The 18,855-nt window shown below is 43.9% G+C and overlaps 1 protein-coding gene across 1 annotated transcript in view; it reads left to right on the top strand.

Annotated features, from left to right (window-relative positions):
• Window positions 1-18,855, top strand: part of LOC121272247 — a 131,606-nt gene that overhangs the window by 38,056 nt on the left and 74,695 nt on the right. The window contains exons 10-15 of the mRNA XM_041178776.1: window positions 1,046-1,105; window positions 1,820-1,934; window positions 5,528-5,625; window positions 8,608-8,713; window positions 12,702-12,844; window positions 15,317-15,440. Coding sequence (XP_041034710.1) covers window positions 1,046-1,105; window positions 1,820-1,934; window positions 5,528-5,625; window positions 8,608-8,713; window positions 12,702-12,844; window positions 15,317-15,440 — 646 coding nt within the window. The remainder of the gene's footprint in view (window positions 1-1,045; window positions 1,106-1,819; window positions 1,935-5,527; window positions 5,626-8,607; window positions 8,714-12,701; window positions 12,845-15,316; window positions 15,441-18,855) is intronic.

The raw sequence follows: 18,855 nt of genomic DNA on the forward strand, positions 1-18,855 counted from the left end.
GTTCTTTGCTGTGTCTCCGCACGCTCTCTTCGTGCTCTTTTCTCCTGTGTCTCCGCCGCTCTCTTGGCGCTCTTTTCTCCTGTGTCTCTGCCACGCTCTTTTCTCCTGTGTCTCCGCCGCTCTCTTCGTGCTCTTCTCCTGTGTCTCCGCCGCTCTCTTCGTGCTCTTCTCCTGTGTCTCCGCCGCTCTCTTCGCGCTCTTTTCTCCTGTGTCTCCGCCGCTCTCTTCGTGCTCTTTTCTCCTGTGACTCCGCTGCTCTCTTCGCGCTCTTTTCTCCTGTGTCTCTGCCATGCTCTTTTCTCCTGTGTCTCCGCCGCTCTCTTCGCGCTCTTCTCCTGTGACTCCGCCGCTCTCTTTGCGCTCTTTTCTCCTGTGTCTCTGCCACACTCTTTTCTCCTGTGTCTCCGCCGCTCTCTTCGCGCTCTTTTCTCCTGTGTCTCTGCCACGCTCTTTTCTCCTGTGTCTCCGCCGCTCTCTTCGCGCTCTTCTCCTGTGTCTCCGCCACTCTCTTTGCGCTCTTTTCTCCTGTGACTCCGCCGCTCTCTTCGCGCTCTTTTCTCCTATGTCTCTGCCACGCTGGTTTCTCCTGTGACTCCGCCGCTCTCTTCGCGCTCTTTTCTCCTGTGTCTCTGCCACGCTCTTTTCTCCTGTGACTCCGCCGCTCTCTTCGCGCTCTTTTCTCCTGTGTCTCCGCCGCTCTCTGCGCTCTTTTCTCCTGTGTCTCCGCCGCTCTCTTCGCGCTCTTTTCTTCTGTGTCTCCGCTGCTCTCTTTTATCCATTCCCCAGTGAGTCCATCAGGCAAGTGTTTGTGTGGTGAGGCTGTTACGCACTCCATGGTTGAATGACCCGCCGGCAATCACTGCTTAGGCAAATGGAATGATTAGCAGCCGGCCACTCTGGACACTGTGGAGTAGCCAGTGCCCACGGAGTGGTTCTGGAGCAAGATTCAGAGCCTTCAGCAGAGGAGGGCAGAAAAGCAGGATAGGTTGCAAGTTCGCCATTGAAAGATTTTGAACATGTTTATCATGTCTTTGTGATCTTCCAGACATGTAGAAGACAGCTTCGTCGGAGACTCGTTAACATTCCACTCTGTGAAAACAGCAAGGTAATGTTGATGGGGAAGCTGCACCGAGGGTTGTAGGGTTAATTGTAAGCTAGCAAGCCAAAAATACATTTTCCCCGTGCTTGTGTACACTGTTCCTTTGGACGTACTGGTGCATGCACTGAAGTGCTAATGGTAAGATGGAGAGAACTTGGATCTATATGGCACCTTTGCTGACCTCAGCTCATGCCAAAGAATTTCATAGCGATTAATTACATTTGAAGCGTTGTCACCGCTGTAGGAAATGTGGCAGTCAATTGTGCACTGCAAGCTCCCACAAACAGCAATGTGGTAATGATTAGCTCATCTGTGTTCTTTTTCTGATGTTGATTGAGGAGTAATTATTGACCTGGAAACTGGGGAGAATTCCCCTGTGCTTTTTCAGCATAATGCGCATGGGATCTTTTATGCCTGCCTGGGAGGGTAATGTCTCACCTGAAAGACAGCATCTCTGACCCTGCGCCACTCCCTTGGCAATGGAAATGTCAGCTTGGATTTTTATGCTCAACTTTCTGGGAGTGTGTCTGGAGCCCACAACTTTCTGACTCAGACGAACACGCTACCCACTGAGCAATGGCTGACCTTCAGTTTATATTCTTAAGTGGGTGGGTCAAAAATAAGAACATCAATTGAAATACATAAATTGGAAAATTAGAATTGTGGTTCCATTTTTATTTTGTCAGAAGAGACACTTTTTTTTATTAATTGACTTTTTAGATGTCAGCGGAAAAATCTCCAAGGAGTTCATCGGGTGTCAGTGCTACACAGAAATCACCGCAAAATGACCTCTGGCAAATGTCAACTGCCCCTTGCGAAAAGCCCTCTCAGAATGGTAAGGACTCTGCTGGTATTATAAAAGGCCATAACTGGAGGCATTGAGGGTGCAGCCAACAAATGGTGACAACTTCTTGGGAAAATGTGTGGAAGTTGCAATCAAAACTGCATTTTTCCCCCCTTTTTGTATTCTGGGGATCTGGGGGTGACCTGTCTGGCAGTGAAATGGGCCATGGTTTACAGAACCAATGCAGGTGGATAAAGTTAAGATATGGATCAGCCATGAACATAGAAAATGGCCCCTTGAGCCATTCAGTACAATCATGGCTGAGCTACCTCAACTCCACCTTCTCTCCCCCCCAACCCCCTCTCACTTAACCCTTAACCCTAAGTATCCAAAAACCTGTTGATCTCAATCTTGAATATACCCGACAACTGAGCATCCACAGCTCTCTCAGATAGAGAGCTCCAAAGATCCACAACTCTTGAGTGAAAAATATTCTCCTCATCTCAGTCCTAAATAGCCAACCCCTTATCCTGAGACTCTGACCCTGGTTCTAAATTCCCCAACCGAGGAAGCATCGTCTAAGCATAACCCTCCGTAACTATTTATATGTCTCGATAAGGTAACCTCTCATTCTCCTAAACTCTAGGAACCATAATCTTAAGTCTGCTCAAAACAATCCCTCAACCCAGGAAATTAGTCTTGTGAACCTTTGTTTGCCCCCTTTAAGGCAAGTATATCCTTCCTTAGGTGAGGAGAACAAAACTGTACACAATATTCCAGGTGTGGTCTTACGAAGACTCTAAATAATTGAATAGCAGAACAGGCTCAAGGGGCTGTATGGCTTTCTCCTGTTCCTATGTTAGAGGTAGAACTTGCATTCAGGCTCGCACCAGCAGAATGCAGGGTCCCCTTGTGTTTGGTCTCTAAGGGTCTTGTGCAAAATGAGTTCGGAGCAGTCACAATCTAATTCCTGATGAGCGTGAACCAACAGCACTGCTTCAAATTTACTGCAGATTGCCAAACTGATAACCTCACCCACAGTGGGGGAAAAAAGGGGGATAAAATGGGTCATTGATACAATTAGGGAAAACGCTTGAATTGGGGCTGAGGAACATTGTTGATGCGGTGCAGAGAGAATTTTGGTCTGTTTCTAATCTGTGGCATTACCTGACCTTGGGAGTGTTTGACTTTGAGGTTCAAATATATAAATCCTATGAAAGTGAGAATCCAGGGAGATAAAAATGCTTAGAAAGAAAATTGGGATTTTATCAGTAGGGATATACAAAAGTAGTAGTATTGAATTTATGCACAACGTTGGTTAGGCCACAGTGCACTGGGTGCAGTCTTGAACATCTCCATTATAGGGAAATAATTGAAGCTAAGGTCAACAAAATGATGTTCAAGGTGGGAAAGCACTTAGAAGAAGCTTGAGATATTGGAATTATTGCTAGTGGAACAGAGAAAGCCAAGAGATTCAATCAAGATGTTCAAAATTGAATATTGCAGAAAAGAGAGACATGTTGCCAGAGCTTGAGGAGCTCCTGTTGCTTTTTTCATGGCCAATCAGAGTTGACTTACGAACCAGTCAGAGTTGACTTACGAACCAGTCAGCATCCTTTTCTTGGTAGTATAAATTGTTGTGCTTGTTTGAAATTTGGCATTCTTGTGCTTGTCAAGAGTGCAAGATGAAAAGCTTTGGAAACATGCCTCTCTGTGCTGCAGTATTCAAGTTCTGTACTACCAAACAACTGTTTTTAAAATTAATGGATATTTCCGAGTTGAATATTGAGAGACTTTTTTTTTTGCTTGAGGAGTCATTGATTCATAATTATCAGAGAGGGAGGCAAGAAATTAACAATGTCTTTGCATATTGCGTCCTTGAAGGACAGAGCATTTTGCCACTGGAAAATGTTAGGAATGTGGCAGGATTTAAGCAAGTACAGAAGTAGAGAAAGGCAGGCGACAGTGGGAAAGAAGAAAAAGGAAGGTCTGTGGTTGGATGGAAGGCAGGAGCAATTAAAGGGGAGACGGTGGTGTAGTGGTAATGTCACTGGACTAGTAATCTAGAGGCCCAGGCTAATGCTCTGGGGATATGGGTTCAAATCCTATCCCGAGACGTGGTGGAAGTTGAATTCACTTAAAACCTGGAATTAAAAGCTAGTCTTGGTGATAGTGACCACAAAGCCATTGTCAATTGTTGTAAAAAACCTCTCTGGTTTGCTAATGTTCCTTTAGGGAAGGAAACTTGCCACCCTTACTTGGTCTAGCCTACATGTGACTCCAGATCCACAGCAATGTGGTTGACTCTTAACTGCCCCCTGAAAATAGCAAGCCACTTCAGTTCAAGGGCAATTAGGGATGGGCAATAAATGCTGGCATTGCTAGTGATGCCCACATTCCATGACAAAATAAATTTAAAAAATAACAAAAAGCAGTGATTGTGCGATGCAAAAGGCAATGGTAATAGGACGAGAGATGGGTTGTTATGAGCACCCGTGGTCTGATAAAATGGGGGCAGTGGTTCTGATCTGGAGATATTGAAATCATTGTTGAGCCCTAAGGTTATAAAAGGCCTCAATTGAAAAGTTCACCCATTTAGTACTGAACCTTCTGGCAAATCACCTCACCCTGGATTTTTTTTTAAATTTCTGTTATTTAGCCTGTGTAAAGAAGTTTTTCCTAATACCTTTCACAAATTGAAATTTTTGTCCCGTTGTCCTATTATCCCAATTCATGTAAAGTAATACAGTGATTACACTTCAAGTATACTTCATTGGCTATAAAGTGCTTTGCGATATCCTGTGGTCATGAAAGGTATTATGAAAATGCAAATGTTTCTTTTTAATAGTTTGGGCCATGGCTCTATTGCATATGTAATTTTTTTTTACAATTTTACAAACGTATTCATTGAGGATCTGTCTTCTAGCAATTTAACCTGTGCCACCAGTGAATCAATTTGGTTAGATTCTTAAAAAAAAGCAGTGACAGAGGTGTTTCAAATGATCAAGTGAGTTGATAGTATAATAATTCACTGCATATTCACTGAGCAAAGGAGGAATCTGGAGCAAGTCTTTGCTTAACACCGGTTTATTCGCATACGCACAGGCTCCCTTTTCCACTTCTCCCAACAGGTGAAAACCAGCTCTTATATATACTTAAGAATAATGCCCGAACCTTTCCCCAGTTAGTAACAGCTGCTCTCATGTACAACTAGAGCATGTATTTGTGGCTGGATTACAACATTAAGAGATAAGGAGAAGCCATTTCCTCTGGTGGAGAGGGAATTCAGAACAAGGCGGGGTTTTAGAGCCAGGCTTTTCAGGGACAATGTCAGGAAGCACTTCTTCACACACACACACACACACGAGTGGAAATCTGGAAAACTTTCCCCCACCAAAAAACTGAGGCTAGGTGGGAGGTTTAGGGGAGGGGTGTTCAGTTGACCATTTCAGTACTGGGATTGATAAGTTTGTGTTGGGCAAGGATATTGAGGGCTAGGGGACGAAAGTAGGGAAATGGAGCCAAGGTATAGATTAGCCATGAGTTAATTGAATGACAAAATAGGCTGGAGGGGGTAATTGGCTTCCTCCTGTTGCTATATTCCCTGCTAACCTTACTCAAGCTGAACTGTTCTGTCTTTCGAGATGAGTTTGAGGGTGGAAACTCTGAACCAAAAGAAAATGAAGAACTGCCCCAGATGAGGTGCACTGAAGCCACAGGAACCGAATCGGAAAAAGTGAGGGTAATGTATCCAAGCCGTCTTCATCCATTTGAATGCTATTGCTTCCTTGGATTTATGCTAAGTATTATAACATTAATAGGACTGTAAATTGACTTTAAAATGTACATATTGAGGAAACGTTTTGAAGGATTTGTGCATAATGCTTCTAAGCGCAAATATAAAATCCTAAGATCAGAAGAAATAGGAGTAGGCCATTCAGCCCCTTGAGCCTGCTCTGCCATTCAGTAAGATCATGGCTGATCCGATTGTGGCTTCAAGTCCACTTTACTGCCTGCTCCCCCGCCCTCAAACCCTTGACTTCCTTGTAGTTCAAAAATCTGTCTAACTCAGCCTTCAGTACCCAATTGAATGACCCAGTCTTCACTGCTTTCTGGGGAAGAGAAGTCCAAACACTCATGTTCCTCTGAAAGAATAAATTCCTCCTCGTCTCTGTCTTAAACGGGAGACTTCTTATTTTTAAACTGTGTCCGCCCCTCCCCAAGTTCTAGAATCTTCCTCAAGGGGAAACACCCTCTCAGCATCCATCCTGTCAAGCCCCCTTTTAAACTTTAAAAATGCTTAGCCTATTTAAAAGGTGTGGTAGACTTCGGGGGGGACAGAGAATGGTGATATAGGAAGACATTTTAATCCAGCTTTCTAGCCTTTCTCTTTGCCTGTCATTCTTTTTTCAGAAATATGTTTTTGTGAGTGTGAACTTCTGCAGAAATTTCCCTTGTGTTTGATGTGGCTTTTATGCTTTGTCTGTTTGCTGCCTTGTAACCAAGACAATAGTTATATAGGCGGCTGTTGACACCCACATGCTATACTACTACGACTGCCCCTGACCAAGCCCAGACTGAAGGCATGAAGGTCTCTGTGGGCCATCATCGTCTAAGTCCACTTTTGCCTCGGAGTCAGAAGGTCACGGTTCAAGCCCCTCTCCTAACAGCTTGAACACACAATCCAGGATGGCACTCCCAGTGCAGTCCCGGGGGAGTGCTGCACTGTCTTTCAGATGAGTCGTTAAACTGAGATCCCCTCTGACCTTTCCAGTGGATGTAAGAGATTCCATGGCACTGTTTGGAGAAGAGCAGTAGAGTTCTCCTTGGTTTCCTGGCTAATATTTAGCCCTCAACCAAGGGTGCCAAAAATAGATTAACTGGTCATTTCCTCATTGCTGTTTTGTGTGGCATTGCTCTGTGGGAAATGGGTTGTTGTAGTTGCCTACATACCTCCAAAAGTAATTCCTTGACCGCAAATCTCTTTGGGACACCCAAGGACATGAAAGGTGGTATATAAATGCCAGTTTCTTCTTTCATACTAAATTTTTAGGTTGAGAGATTCTCAAAATTCTAAACTAGTAATCTCGTAATCAAAAATTCATAGAACAGTTACAGACCAGAAGGAGGCCATTCGGCCCATCGTGTCCATGCCACCTCTCTCCAAGAGTATCTCACCTTGTCCCACTCCCCTGCCTTTTTGCTGTAGCCCTGCAATTTTTCTCTCTCCAGATAGTTATCCAATCTCCTTTTGAAAGCCAAGATTGAATCTGCATCCATCGCACACGCAGGCAGTGCATTCCAGATCCTAATCACTCGCTGTGTAAAATAAGTCTTCATCATGTAGCCTTTGGTTCTTGTACCAATCATCTTAAATGGGTGTCCTCTGCTTCCTTATCCTTCTGCCAATGGAAACAAGTTTCCCCCTATCAACTCTGCCCTGACCTCTCATGATTATGAAAATCCCCTCTCAGCCGTCTCTTCCTCTGAAGAGGATAAGCCCCTGCTTCTCCCATCTATCCACCTATCTGACGTTCCTCATTCCTGCAACCATTCTTGTAAATCTTTTCCACACTCTCTCTCAGGCCTACACATCCTACCTACCTTCTGGTACCCAGAATTGGACATTTGAGCGCAAACCAGTGCTTTGTAAAGGTTTGACATTATTTCCCAGCTTTTGTATGCTCTGCCTCTCTTTACAAAGCCCAGGATCCCAAATGCCTTTTAAATGCTTTCTCAACCTATCTTGTCACTTTCAATGACATGTGCAAATATACCCCAGGTCTCTGCTCCTGTAACCACTTAAGAATTTATCCTTTATATCATTTCTCCTCATTATTCACACTACACCATGTAATGAATTTACCAACTGGCCCATTCAGTGGCCCATGGGATAACCGTGTTCAAGGGTACTGGTATCAAACCAGCTATATTAAATGGCCCAAAACTCTGGATTTGGTTTAAATATATTCATACAACAAGCAGTTTGTCAATTGCTGCAGGATCCATAATCTTGTGTTGCCTATTTCAACTTTTGTTGCTTTTTTTTGGTGTCATTTTCAACCATGAGGTCTGGACTAATAATCCAGAAAGCTGGAGGTCAAATCCCACCACAGCAGTTAGGGGAATGAAGTGCTGGTACCAGTAAAAGTGACCGTGAGGCTGTCAGGTCATTGTTTAAAAACCCCCAACTGGTTCACTCGTACCGTTTAAGGAAGGAAACTCGCCGCCTTCACTGGGTGTCACTTACACTCCAGTCCCGCGCCAACATGGCTGACCCTTGACTGTTCCCTGAAGTGGCCTCGCGGGTCTCATTGTTGTATCAAACCAGTGACGGACGCCAGTCCTGCCAGTGGCACCCACATCCTGAGAGTGAATTGTTTTTAAGTCTCCAGTTGAGAGGTATTCACGTGGAAATAGCTGGAAACTGAGGACCTCCTTATTGCAGTGCAGAGGGAGTATAACACACTGGGAGCTTTGCTGAGGTGAGTGTGAAGATGGATCACTGCAGGAGAGTAGAGAGTTTTTTAAAAAAAATTTAGATCTCTGAATGCTTGCTGCCAGCACTGGATGCCAGAAGTGAGGAATTCTCCAACCTCTAACATCCCACACCAGGGTGAACAGCAGCTTCCATTAAAGTGCATAAATTAGAAAATAAGATTACGCTGAGCCTGTTAACTGGAAGAAATACAAATTCTTTTTAATTGGCTATTTTTTTTTTTAGGAGGCAGAGAAGGCAACTTCGAGGAAACCACAACTTGTCAGAGGAACACAGAAATCGCCACAGAAAAGAGACCGCTTTGGCCACTGGTTGCCGAGGGTTAACTCTGGTGAGGGACTTTGGGAAAGGGTGGAGTTGTGATGGGGTAACTGAAGGCTCAAAGCTTAGAGCGTCTGGCCAACAAAAAGTGGTGGCATTGAGTTAGATGCTGGCCTTTTGCTTCAACTGCAATCCAGCCCGCCCTGACAAGCTGCCTCTTGTCTGCTGGCTGGAAGGGCCTTGCCCGATTTGCATTTGGGGTAGTCTTAATCTGGTTCGTCGTGAACATTGGCTCACAGCACAAAGCTGGCTGTAATTCAGCACTAATTGGTAATCTCGCTCAGAGAGGCCGGGCACAGGAGGGCTGATATAATAACCATAGAAAAATACAGTGCAGGGAGAGTCTATTCGGTCCATCGTGCCTGTACTGGCTCTTTGAAAGATTTAAAAAAAAATTCATCTTGGAATGTGGCTGGCTAGGTTGGCCTTTATTTCGTAACCCTAATTTCCCTTGAGAAGGTGGTGGTGAGCTGCCTTCTTTAACCGCTGCAGGCCATGTGGTATTGGTACACCACAGTGCTGTTAGTGAGGAAGTTCCAGGATTTTGACCCAGTGACAGTGAAGGAACGGGGATATATTTCCAAGTCAGGATGGTGAGTGGCTTGGAGGGGAACTTCCAGGTGGTGTTGTTCCCATTTGTCTGCTGCTGTTGTCCTTCAAGATGGTAATGGGTCATGAGTTTGGAAGGTACTGTCGAATGAGGCATGGTGAATTCCTGCAGTGCATCTTGTAGATGGTACATACTGCTGCCACTCTGCGTCAGTATTGGACGGAGTGAATGTTTGTGGATGGGGCCAACCAAGCGGGCTGCTTTGCCCTGGATTGTGTCAACCTTCTTGAGTGTTGTTGGACCTGCACTCATCCAGGCAAGTTGAAAGTATTCCATCACACTCCTGACTTGTGCCTTGTAGATGGTGGACAGGCTTTGGGGAGTAGATGGTGGACAGGCTTCGGGGAGTTAGGAGATGAGTTACTCATTGCACGATTCAGAGCCTCTGACCTATTCTTGTAGCTGCAGTATTTATATTGTTAGTCCAGTTCAGTTTCTGGTCAATGGTAACCCCCAGAATGTTGAGGATTCAGCAGTGATAATGCCATTGAATGCCATGGGGTGATGGTTAGATTCTGTCTTTTTGGAGATGGTCATCGTCTGGCACTTGTGTGGCGCGGATGTTACTTGTCATTGTCAGCCCAAGCCTGGATACCTGTGCAATTAATTCCCCTCCCCTTTTTCTCCTTGTAAGTGTTTCCCCTTCAAGTATTTAGCCAGTTGCCTTTCATAAATAGGAAGATGTCTCAATGATCCAGTAGGGAGCATCTAGGGTATTGCTGAGGTATATTTTAACAGTGGTGTAACTCTGCATGGTAGACCCACCCTTGAGAGAGGTGATGATTGTATGTGATGTGTAAACTGAAGCACCATGTATTTCCCCAGTTGTTAATGGCCTTTATGAATATAAAATTCACACAGATTCTCTTCTTGTCTACTCCTTCTCACCCCATCCCCACAATTTGGTGTAAACGACCTGCTTACTAATGTTAGACACGTAATTGGTTTACTGAAACATTATCATCGTGGTGGTGGTGGTGTCAGGTACCGAATTCTGATATGCAAATAAAGCCAATGATCATAATTTATGTTAAAGTTACGGGCAGTTAATAAAATAAAAATAAAGTATAAAATAATAAAAAGATTGCATAATTATGGTCATATCAGCATTCAAATAATTCTAACATATTGTAAATGCAGGTCTCCTTATATGTTGTCAGGTTGAGTTCATTGAATTCTTAACCATTTCCATAGTATTTGAGTTTTATAAAGTAGGGGATTGGGCTGTCTTATAGTCTTCTATTGTTCTATATTGGAAGGTATGACGGAGTGACCCATGTTGATTTGGCTGCTGAGATCTAAGTTTGAGAGAAATATTTGTTTAAAGCTTGCTTGCCTGTGCTTTCTCCATTCCAGCACATTGTTTATATTAGAGCCAGCCCAAAATGCCTCTTTATTTTATGATGCCTTACAATTTGAAAACCTAACGCAGCAGCACTTTGAATAACTCTGCTTGTTCCTTCAACCACAGCTGATCAGTTCTTCCTGTGCAATTGCCAAGCATTTTGCTTGGCACAGTCTGATGTGATACTGAGTTAGGGGAAAAAAAGTCCTAGGAAGCTTTACATGCTGTTATTGTCCCAGCAAGGTCCAGAACATTCAGTTCTTCACAGCCACTCAATTTCATACCCCATACCTCCTATTACTAAATGGCCTAACCTTTATATCTGCAATACTCTTCAATACTGAATAAATAAAATTAGTTTTAGGGGGTACATAATGAAAGAGTGATGGCAGTAGTTTCATTTGTGGCTTTCCAAAGGAAAGCACCTGGAGGTAAAGCAGGGCTCCAGGGAAAGGATGGGGGAGTGGGACTAGGTGAATTGCTCTTGCAGAGAGCCAGCAGGGACTTGATGGGCTGAATGACTTCTGTCTGTGCTGTAACCATTCTATGATTCTAATAAATTCTTCCTGATCCTATGTCACAACAGTGACTACACTTCAAGTTTTTCATTGGCTGTAAAGAACTTTCGCTGCACAGTGTGTGGTCGTGAAAGGTACAAGGAATGCAGAAAGTTAGCATGCAGGTGCAGTGACCAATTAGGAGGGCAAATGCGTGTTGGCCTTAATTGCAAGGGGATTGGAGTCCAAGAATAAAGAAGCCTTGCTACAGTTGTACAGGGTTTTGGTGAGACTGCATCTGGAGTAGTATGTACAGCTTTCGCCTCCACATTTAAGAAAGGATATACTTGCGTTGGAGGCAGTGCAGTGAAAGTTCAATTAATTGGCACCTGGGATGAGAAGGTTGTCCTATGATGAGAGGCTGAGTAACTTGTCTTATATTCTCTGGAATTTAGAAGAATAAGAGGTGATCTCATTGAAACCTACAAAATTTTGAAGGGGCTTGTTCGGTTGGACGCTGAGAGATTGTTTCCGCTGGTCGGGGAATCTAAAACACGGGGGCACAGTCTCAGGCCAATCACTTAGGACTGAGGTGAGGAGAAATTACTTCACTTAGAGGGTTGTGAATCTTTCAAATTCTCTACCCAGAGGATTGTGGATTCTCCATCGTTGAATACGTTTAAGGCTGGAGTAGACAGATTTTTGGTGTCTCAGGGAATCAAGGGATATGGGGAGTGGGCAGGAAAGTAGAGCTGAAGGTCAAGATCAGCCATGATTAACTGAATGGTGCAGCGGGCACGATGGGCCGTGTGGTCTACTTGTATTTCTTATGTTCTTATAAGTGCAAGCCTGTCTGCCATTTGTAATAAATTGACTTCTCATTTATTTGGATCAATGTTCTCTGAGGCGACATGAGGCAGAACTTTTTTTTTGCACGATGTGTAGCTAGGATTTGGAATGCACTGCCTGATGGGTTAGTGAACACAGTCTCAATAGCAGCTTTCAAAAGAGAATTGAATAAATACTTGGAAGGAGAAAAAATTGCAGGGTTAACAAGAGAGAGTGGGACTAACCAGGGGGACACGATGGCGTAGTGACAATGTAACCCAGGGGCCAGGCTGGGAACACCAGGTTGGAATCCCGCCAAGGCAGCTAGTAGAATTTAAATTTAATTCATAAATCTGGAATTGAAAACTAGTCTCAGTAACGGTGAAAGTTTTTTTTATAGTACTGGATTATTCTTTGACAGAGCTGGTGCAGACTTGATAGACCAATGTGCAAGGGTACGGGTAAAGGGCAGGGCAATGGCACAAGTTCAGGATGCTCATTTGGAGAGCTGGTGCAGACAAGATGGGCCAAATAGCCTCCCCCTGTGCTGTTAAGACTCTGTGGTCTCCTTATCTCCATTTCTCCTTTTTTTCCAGTTTGCTTGAAGTAATAGTCTGAGCTCATTACACCAAAGCTACCAATATTTTGATATACTTAATTGGAGATTGTTCAACTTTTAAGTTATTTTGTTTACTTTTTTCTGGTTAATACCTTGAAGGGAAGCTGGATACAAAGGTCAAAGGGAAGCTGGATACAAAAGCCAAAGGCAAGCAAGATGCGGATGTAAAATGCAACGCAAATGAAGAAAACTCACTCGTACAGCAAATTGAAGCACCAGGTATAGAGCCGGAAAGGACAGAGGTAATTCTTCCGAAGCAGCTATATCCCTTGTGTTTGCTGATGCTTCAGCGTTTAAGTTATATGTGTAGGGAATAGGGCCAGAGGTCCTGTCTTGTCCTCAAGGGCATGTGTGCCATGAGGACTCAAAGCAGAGAAGGTTAAGAGGAGTTTGATTGAGATGTTCAAAATAATGAATGGCTTTGACGAGTAAATATAGCAAAACTGTATTTTCGATGGGAGGCGTCTTGGTAACTAGAGGACGCAGATTTGATCTATCAAGAACCACAGGTGAGTTGTTGCGATCTGGAATACACTGCCTGAAAGGACGGTGAAAGCCATACAGATCACAGTGAGTGTAGTGGTATAGGAAGATGGCTCACCACCATCTTGAGGGACGTTATGGATGGGCAATAAATGCTGAGCTTGTTAGCAAAGTTGACATGCCATAAATGAATAAGAAAATAGAAGCAGATTCAATGGTAACTCCCAAAAAGGAATAGGGTGAGTAGGCGAAGGGAAAATTTTACAGAGCCAGGGAAAAAGGGCAGGGAATGCATGAAATTAACCTACCAGAAAGCCAGCAGAGGCAGGATGGGCCAAAAGACCACTTGCTGTGCTTTATTGTCATTGATTCTGACTGATTCGGAGATGTTATGGTAGTAATAAAAGTATAGAGATAATAATTTCCATGTAAAATCAACTAATTCTTCGCCTCTGCACATGGTAACTGATCCTGATCCCAGAAAATAAAAAAATTGTGCTTTAGCTGCTAAAACCTGCATTATTCTTTGAATCAAGTGGCTTGAAGCCTGATCAGAGACACTGGTCTAGGCTATTCTTAGCTGGTCTCGGGGAGACAGGGAGATAAGGTCATGTTCTTTCCAGGCGGGGAACACTTAAGATTCAAACCCACATTTGGCTACTGTACATTCATAGATTTGGAGATCGAATTACAAAAATGATATAAATACAGATTGATAGCAGCTACCAAAAAAATGACTGGCATATCCTAATTTACTGTTTGAGTGTTGCTGAAGAAAGAGATGAGCTGTCGAAACGTTTTGTCTTGCACGCATCAGGACAGATCCGCAAGAAAACCAATTGTAAAGGGAACAACCATTTATATTGCATAAGAAGAGAGTGCTGATCGGCTGGCAAGTGTATTCTGGTGAAGGCGTTGCCATGGAGAGTGCACCAGGGTATAGTTAACTACCAAGCTTCTTGACTCTGGCCAAGGCAATGCCCTGGAGAATGAACCAGGGAATGGCTGCCCCCAAAGATTTTTTTTTTAGTTGGTAAAGGCACAATATGCGGTTATGCTTCTTCTGTCTGAAAAGGACAGAGTCTTGTGTATGTGTAACTTCTAGTACGCGTAAGTGAGCCGCGCTGTGAGCCCGACTGATAAACTTAAATTGGTTGTCCATGTAATTCTTGGCACAGTCAGGATTGTTTAGCAAGTGCTGTACAATTACAGAATCACATTTTTGTCTTGAATTTTGCAAGCAAAGGCTGTTTGGGTGCGCTCAGTACTTTGCCTGTCGCAAACAGTTGAAGGGTTATGATCCGCCAGTCGTTGGGCTATACAACCTACATACCTGGCATCACACCGGCACTGAAATTCATATATCATATTACTCATTTGTGTGATAGAAAGTCTTTATGGCAGTATCCCATTAGTGGCAAATACCATTCGTGTCGCTGCTTCATAGCAGCGTCAAACAGCTAGCTTCACCTGTTGCTCAAATTTTTGAGACACCTTCGGGGTAATCCGAGGTGGATTGGGCACTTTTCAGGACCAGAAGTGGCAGCCTTAGGCCCATTCATGAGTTTACGCAATTATATAGCGAACAATGATCTGATCGGGGAGTCATTATCACAAAGGATGGCTTTGATACACCCTATTTCGGCATCAAGCCTGCACTGTGAGCAAATGTCTCAGACCCTTTTTGCAAATGTTGCTGATCAGGCCAATTTTATAGCGCATGGGACTGTAGGAATTCCGATGTGTATATTGACCAGTGAAGGTAGGCTTGCAGTAGACAGTAGTAAAGAACCTATTGACAGATCGCTCTCTTGTCATGCAATATAAATTGTTGTTCCCTTTACATTTGATATTCTTGCGAATCTGGCCTGATGAGTGCTAGATGAAAAGCTCTGACAACATGTCTTTTCAGCAATGTTCATTTACTATTTCTTCATTCGTTGTCGTCATAACCTTAGTGGGGCTGTTGGCATCATCTTGCTTCTTCTCTGGCTTTCTTCAAGCCTCCCTCAGTCTGTGTCTCAATGTCATCCACCCATCCGATTTTTTTTCTTCTTACTCTTCTGTTTTTACCCTCAATTTCTCCTTCAATTGTTGCCAGGACAAAGCTGTTGGATCTTTGTTTCCAATGTCTGTAGTTGACTATCTTTCTCTCCCTTAACTGTACTTAGCAACCGTTTTGATTCCTGAACTTCTGTTCTAGATCTAACCCACTCATTTGCCTTCCTCAGGAACTTCAGAAGCCTACTCGAAGGAAATCATTGCGTGTTGCCAACCAGCAATCCGTGCTAGAGAAGTCATGCTCAACAATCAACACTGAACATATTTGTCCTGAACACAATGGCAGTAAACCAGGTAAAAGAATCTGACAGCTGAATGGTGTAGACCTGTAGTTGAGCCATGGGACTCGGAGAGCTGCTTCAACATCAAGAATACATACTTCCATCTCCATAACATCTCCCATCTACATGCCTAAACCCTCTCCTGAAACCCTCATCCACCTCTTTATACCTCTAGACTCAATTTCTCCAATGTTTCCATGGCCAACCTCGCACCTTGCACCCTCTGTAACCTTGGGCTCATCCAAATCTCTGCTGCCTGTAGCTTCACCACCACCTGAAAGTTCCCCTCCAAGTCCCACACCATCCTGTCACCGTTCCTTTGCTGTCACTGGGTCAAAATCCTGGAACTCCTTCCCTAACAGCACTGTGGGTGCACCTAACCACATGGACACCAGTTCAAGAAAGCAGCTTACCACCACACTCTCTCTCTCTCTCTCTCTCTCTCTCTCTCTCTCTCTCTCTCTCTCTCTCTCTCTCTCTCTCTCTCTCTCTCTCTCTCTCGAGGGCAGTCTGGGATGGGCAACAAATGCTTGCTTAGCCAGCGATGCCCACATCCTGTGAAAGAATACAAAAGAAAGAGCAAGATCCATTCACCCGTCACCATTGCATTCATTGGCCTTTTGTTCTAAAGCCTTTCAGTTTCCTCCCCTTCCCTTTCCCTGTAATCTCCTCCAGCCCTATAACCCTCCAAGACCCCTGTACTCCTACAGCTCTGGCCTCTTGGACATCCCCGATTTTAATTATGCCCTCAGATGCTTGGGCCCTCAGCTCTGAAATTGCCACTACCACCTCCCAAACCTCTCAGCTCCTCTCTCTTCCTTTATGATGTTCCTTTAAATCCTACCACTTTGACCAAGCATTTGGTGGCTGTGTTTGATAATGCTCTTGCGAAGCATTTTGGGATTTTACTTTTTTTCTCTTTCAAGGGATGTGGGCATTGCTGGCAAGACCAGCATTTGTTGTCCATTCTTAATTGCCCTTGAACTGAATGGATTGCCACACCATTTCTGAGGGCAGTTAAGAGTCAACCACATTGATGTGGGTCTGGAGTCACATGTAGGCCAGACCAGGTAAGGCCAGCAGATGTCCTCCCCTAAAGGGCATTAGCCAGATGGGTTTTTACAACAATCGACAATGGTTTCTTGGTCTCCATTACTGAGACTAATTTTTGAATTCCAGATTATTAATTCAATTCAAATTTCACCAGCTGCAGTGGTTAACGTTTTGGCACATTGAAGGTGCTATATAAATGCAGGCTCTTAGCCAAACAAAAGAGTGTGGTTTTTTTGTGGTTGCCAGTTCTCTATCAATTGCGTGACCCCTTGTGAAATGAATTGAACTTAATATGATGGATAAGTAGCTATTGCTATTTGGACACATTTTCAACTCGAGCATGTCAAAGAAGCTTCTTTAAATCAAACATCCTTTGTTACTATCCATGTCTTAAGAAGGAACGCAAAGAAAACACATAACATGGATAGAGGACTGGCTAACTGAGGAAGCAGAGAGTTCAGATAAATGGGTCATTTTTAGGATGGTAAACTGTAACTATTGGAGAGCCACATGGGCCAGTGCTGGGACCTCAACTATTTACCACCTATATTAACGATTTGGACAAAGGGCCCGAGTGTATTGCTGGCGATTCAAGGATAGGTAGGAAAGCAAGTTGTGGGGATGGATAATACAAAGGGTCAGCAAAGGGATATAGGTAGGTTAAGTTTGTGGTCAAAATTTGGCAGATGGCATATAATGTGGGAAAATGTGAGGTTGCCCATTTTGGCAGGAAGCATAGAAAAACAGAATATTATTTAAGTGGAACAAGGCTGCAAAATGTTGTGGTACAGAGGGATCTGGGTGTCCTCGAACATGAATTACAGAAGGTCAGCGTGCAGATACAGCAAGTAATTAAGAAGGTAAACGGAATGTTAGCCGCCTTGGTAAGGGAGTTTAAAAGTAGGGAATTCTTGCTACGACTGTGCAGGGCATTGGTGTCTAGAGTACTGTGTACAGTTTTGGTCACCTTACTTAAAGAGGAATATACTTGCATTGGAAGCAGTTCATTGAAGGTTCACTAGGCTGGTTCCTGGGGTGAGGGGTTTATCTTATGAGGAAAGGTTGGGCCTCTACTCATCTGAACGAAACGTATAAGATTCTGAGGGGGCTTGATGGAGATGCTGAGAGGAAGCTTCCCCACCTTGGGAGAATCTAGAACTAGGGGGCACAGTTTCAAAATTACGGGTTTCCCAACGAAGATGGAGAGGAGGAGGAATTTCTTCTCAGAAGGTTGTTGATGTTTGAATTTCTCTTCCCCAGAGAGCAGTGGGTCATTGAATGCATTTAAGGTTGAATTAGACAAATTTTTGATCTACAAGGGAGTGAAGGGCTGTGGGGGAGGTCGGGCAGGCAGGATAGTGGGCTTAAGGCCACAATCAGATCAGCCAGTTCTTACTGAATGGTAGAGCAGGCTGAGGGGCCGAATGGCTTACTCCTTTTTCTTATGTAAACCTGCAAACCAGACACACAACAATCTCAAATTGCCTCCGAGCTACAGCTTGAATTGAAATTAAGCACCAAATGAAGTAGCTCATCATATACTTGGTAGCAAGTAGAATTGCGATGTTTTCCGATGTTAAAGGTGCTATATAAATTCATGTCGCTGGTTGTGAAGAGACTCTGGTTCACCTCAGCAGCAGAATAACATCCAAACCGGGATATCACCTGACTTCCCAAGAGCAATGCCCTGGGGCACTCGCTGGTAATAGAATGCTATTTTTTTTAAAAAAAACAGCATGTCTGGCCTGTGTTCCCACTTGTGCACTCTTCCAATATCAGGCTTAAATTTCTGAGTCGCGGTTAACAAATGAAAGTAGTGTTACAGCAGCAACCTGCGTTTTTACAGCAGCCTTAAAGTAGTAAATCATCCCAAGGTGCTTCACACGTGATTATCAAGCAAAATTTGACATTGAGCTGCAAAGGCAATCTTAGGGCAGGCGACCAAATCGGCCAGAGAAACATAGGAATAGGAGTAGGTCATTTGGCCTACTCCTGCTGATCATGTTCCTCAGTGGTGAACCTCCGTTGCACTCCTATGGCAAATATATCCTTCCTTAGCTAAAGAGTCCAAAGCTGTGCTGAATACCCCAGGTGGGATCTCACCAAGGCTCAATATAACTGCAGCAAGACATCCTTACTCTTGTATTCAAATTCCCTAGCGATGAAGGCCAGCATACCATTTGCTTTCCTAATTGCTTGCTGTACCTGCATGCTGACTTTTAGTGACTCGTGAGCAAGTTCCTTTGGACACCTACACTTCCCTACCTCTCACGATTTAAGAAATATTCTGTCTTTCTGTTTTTTTATTACCAAAGTGAATAACTTCGCACTATGTGAATAACTTCACATTATATTCCATCTGCAATACTCTAGGC

The sequence above is a fragment of the Carcharodon carcharias genome, chromosome 33 (assembly GCF_017639515.1).
Source record: "Carcharodon carcharias isolate sCarCar2 chromosome 33, sCarCar2.pri, whole genome shotgun sequence".
In the NCBI taxonomy this organism is placed as follows: domain Eukaryota; kingdom Metazoa; phylum Chordata; class Chondrichthyes; order Lamniformes; family Lamnidae; genus Carcharodon; species Carcharodon carcharias.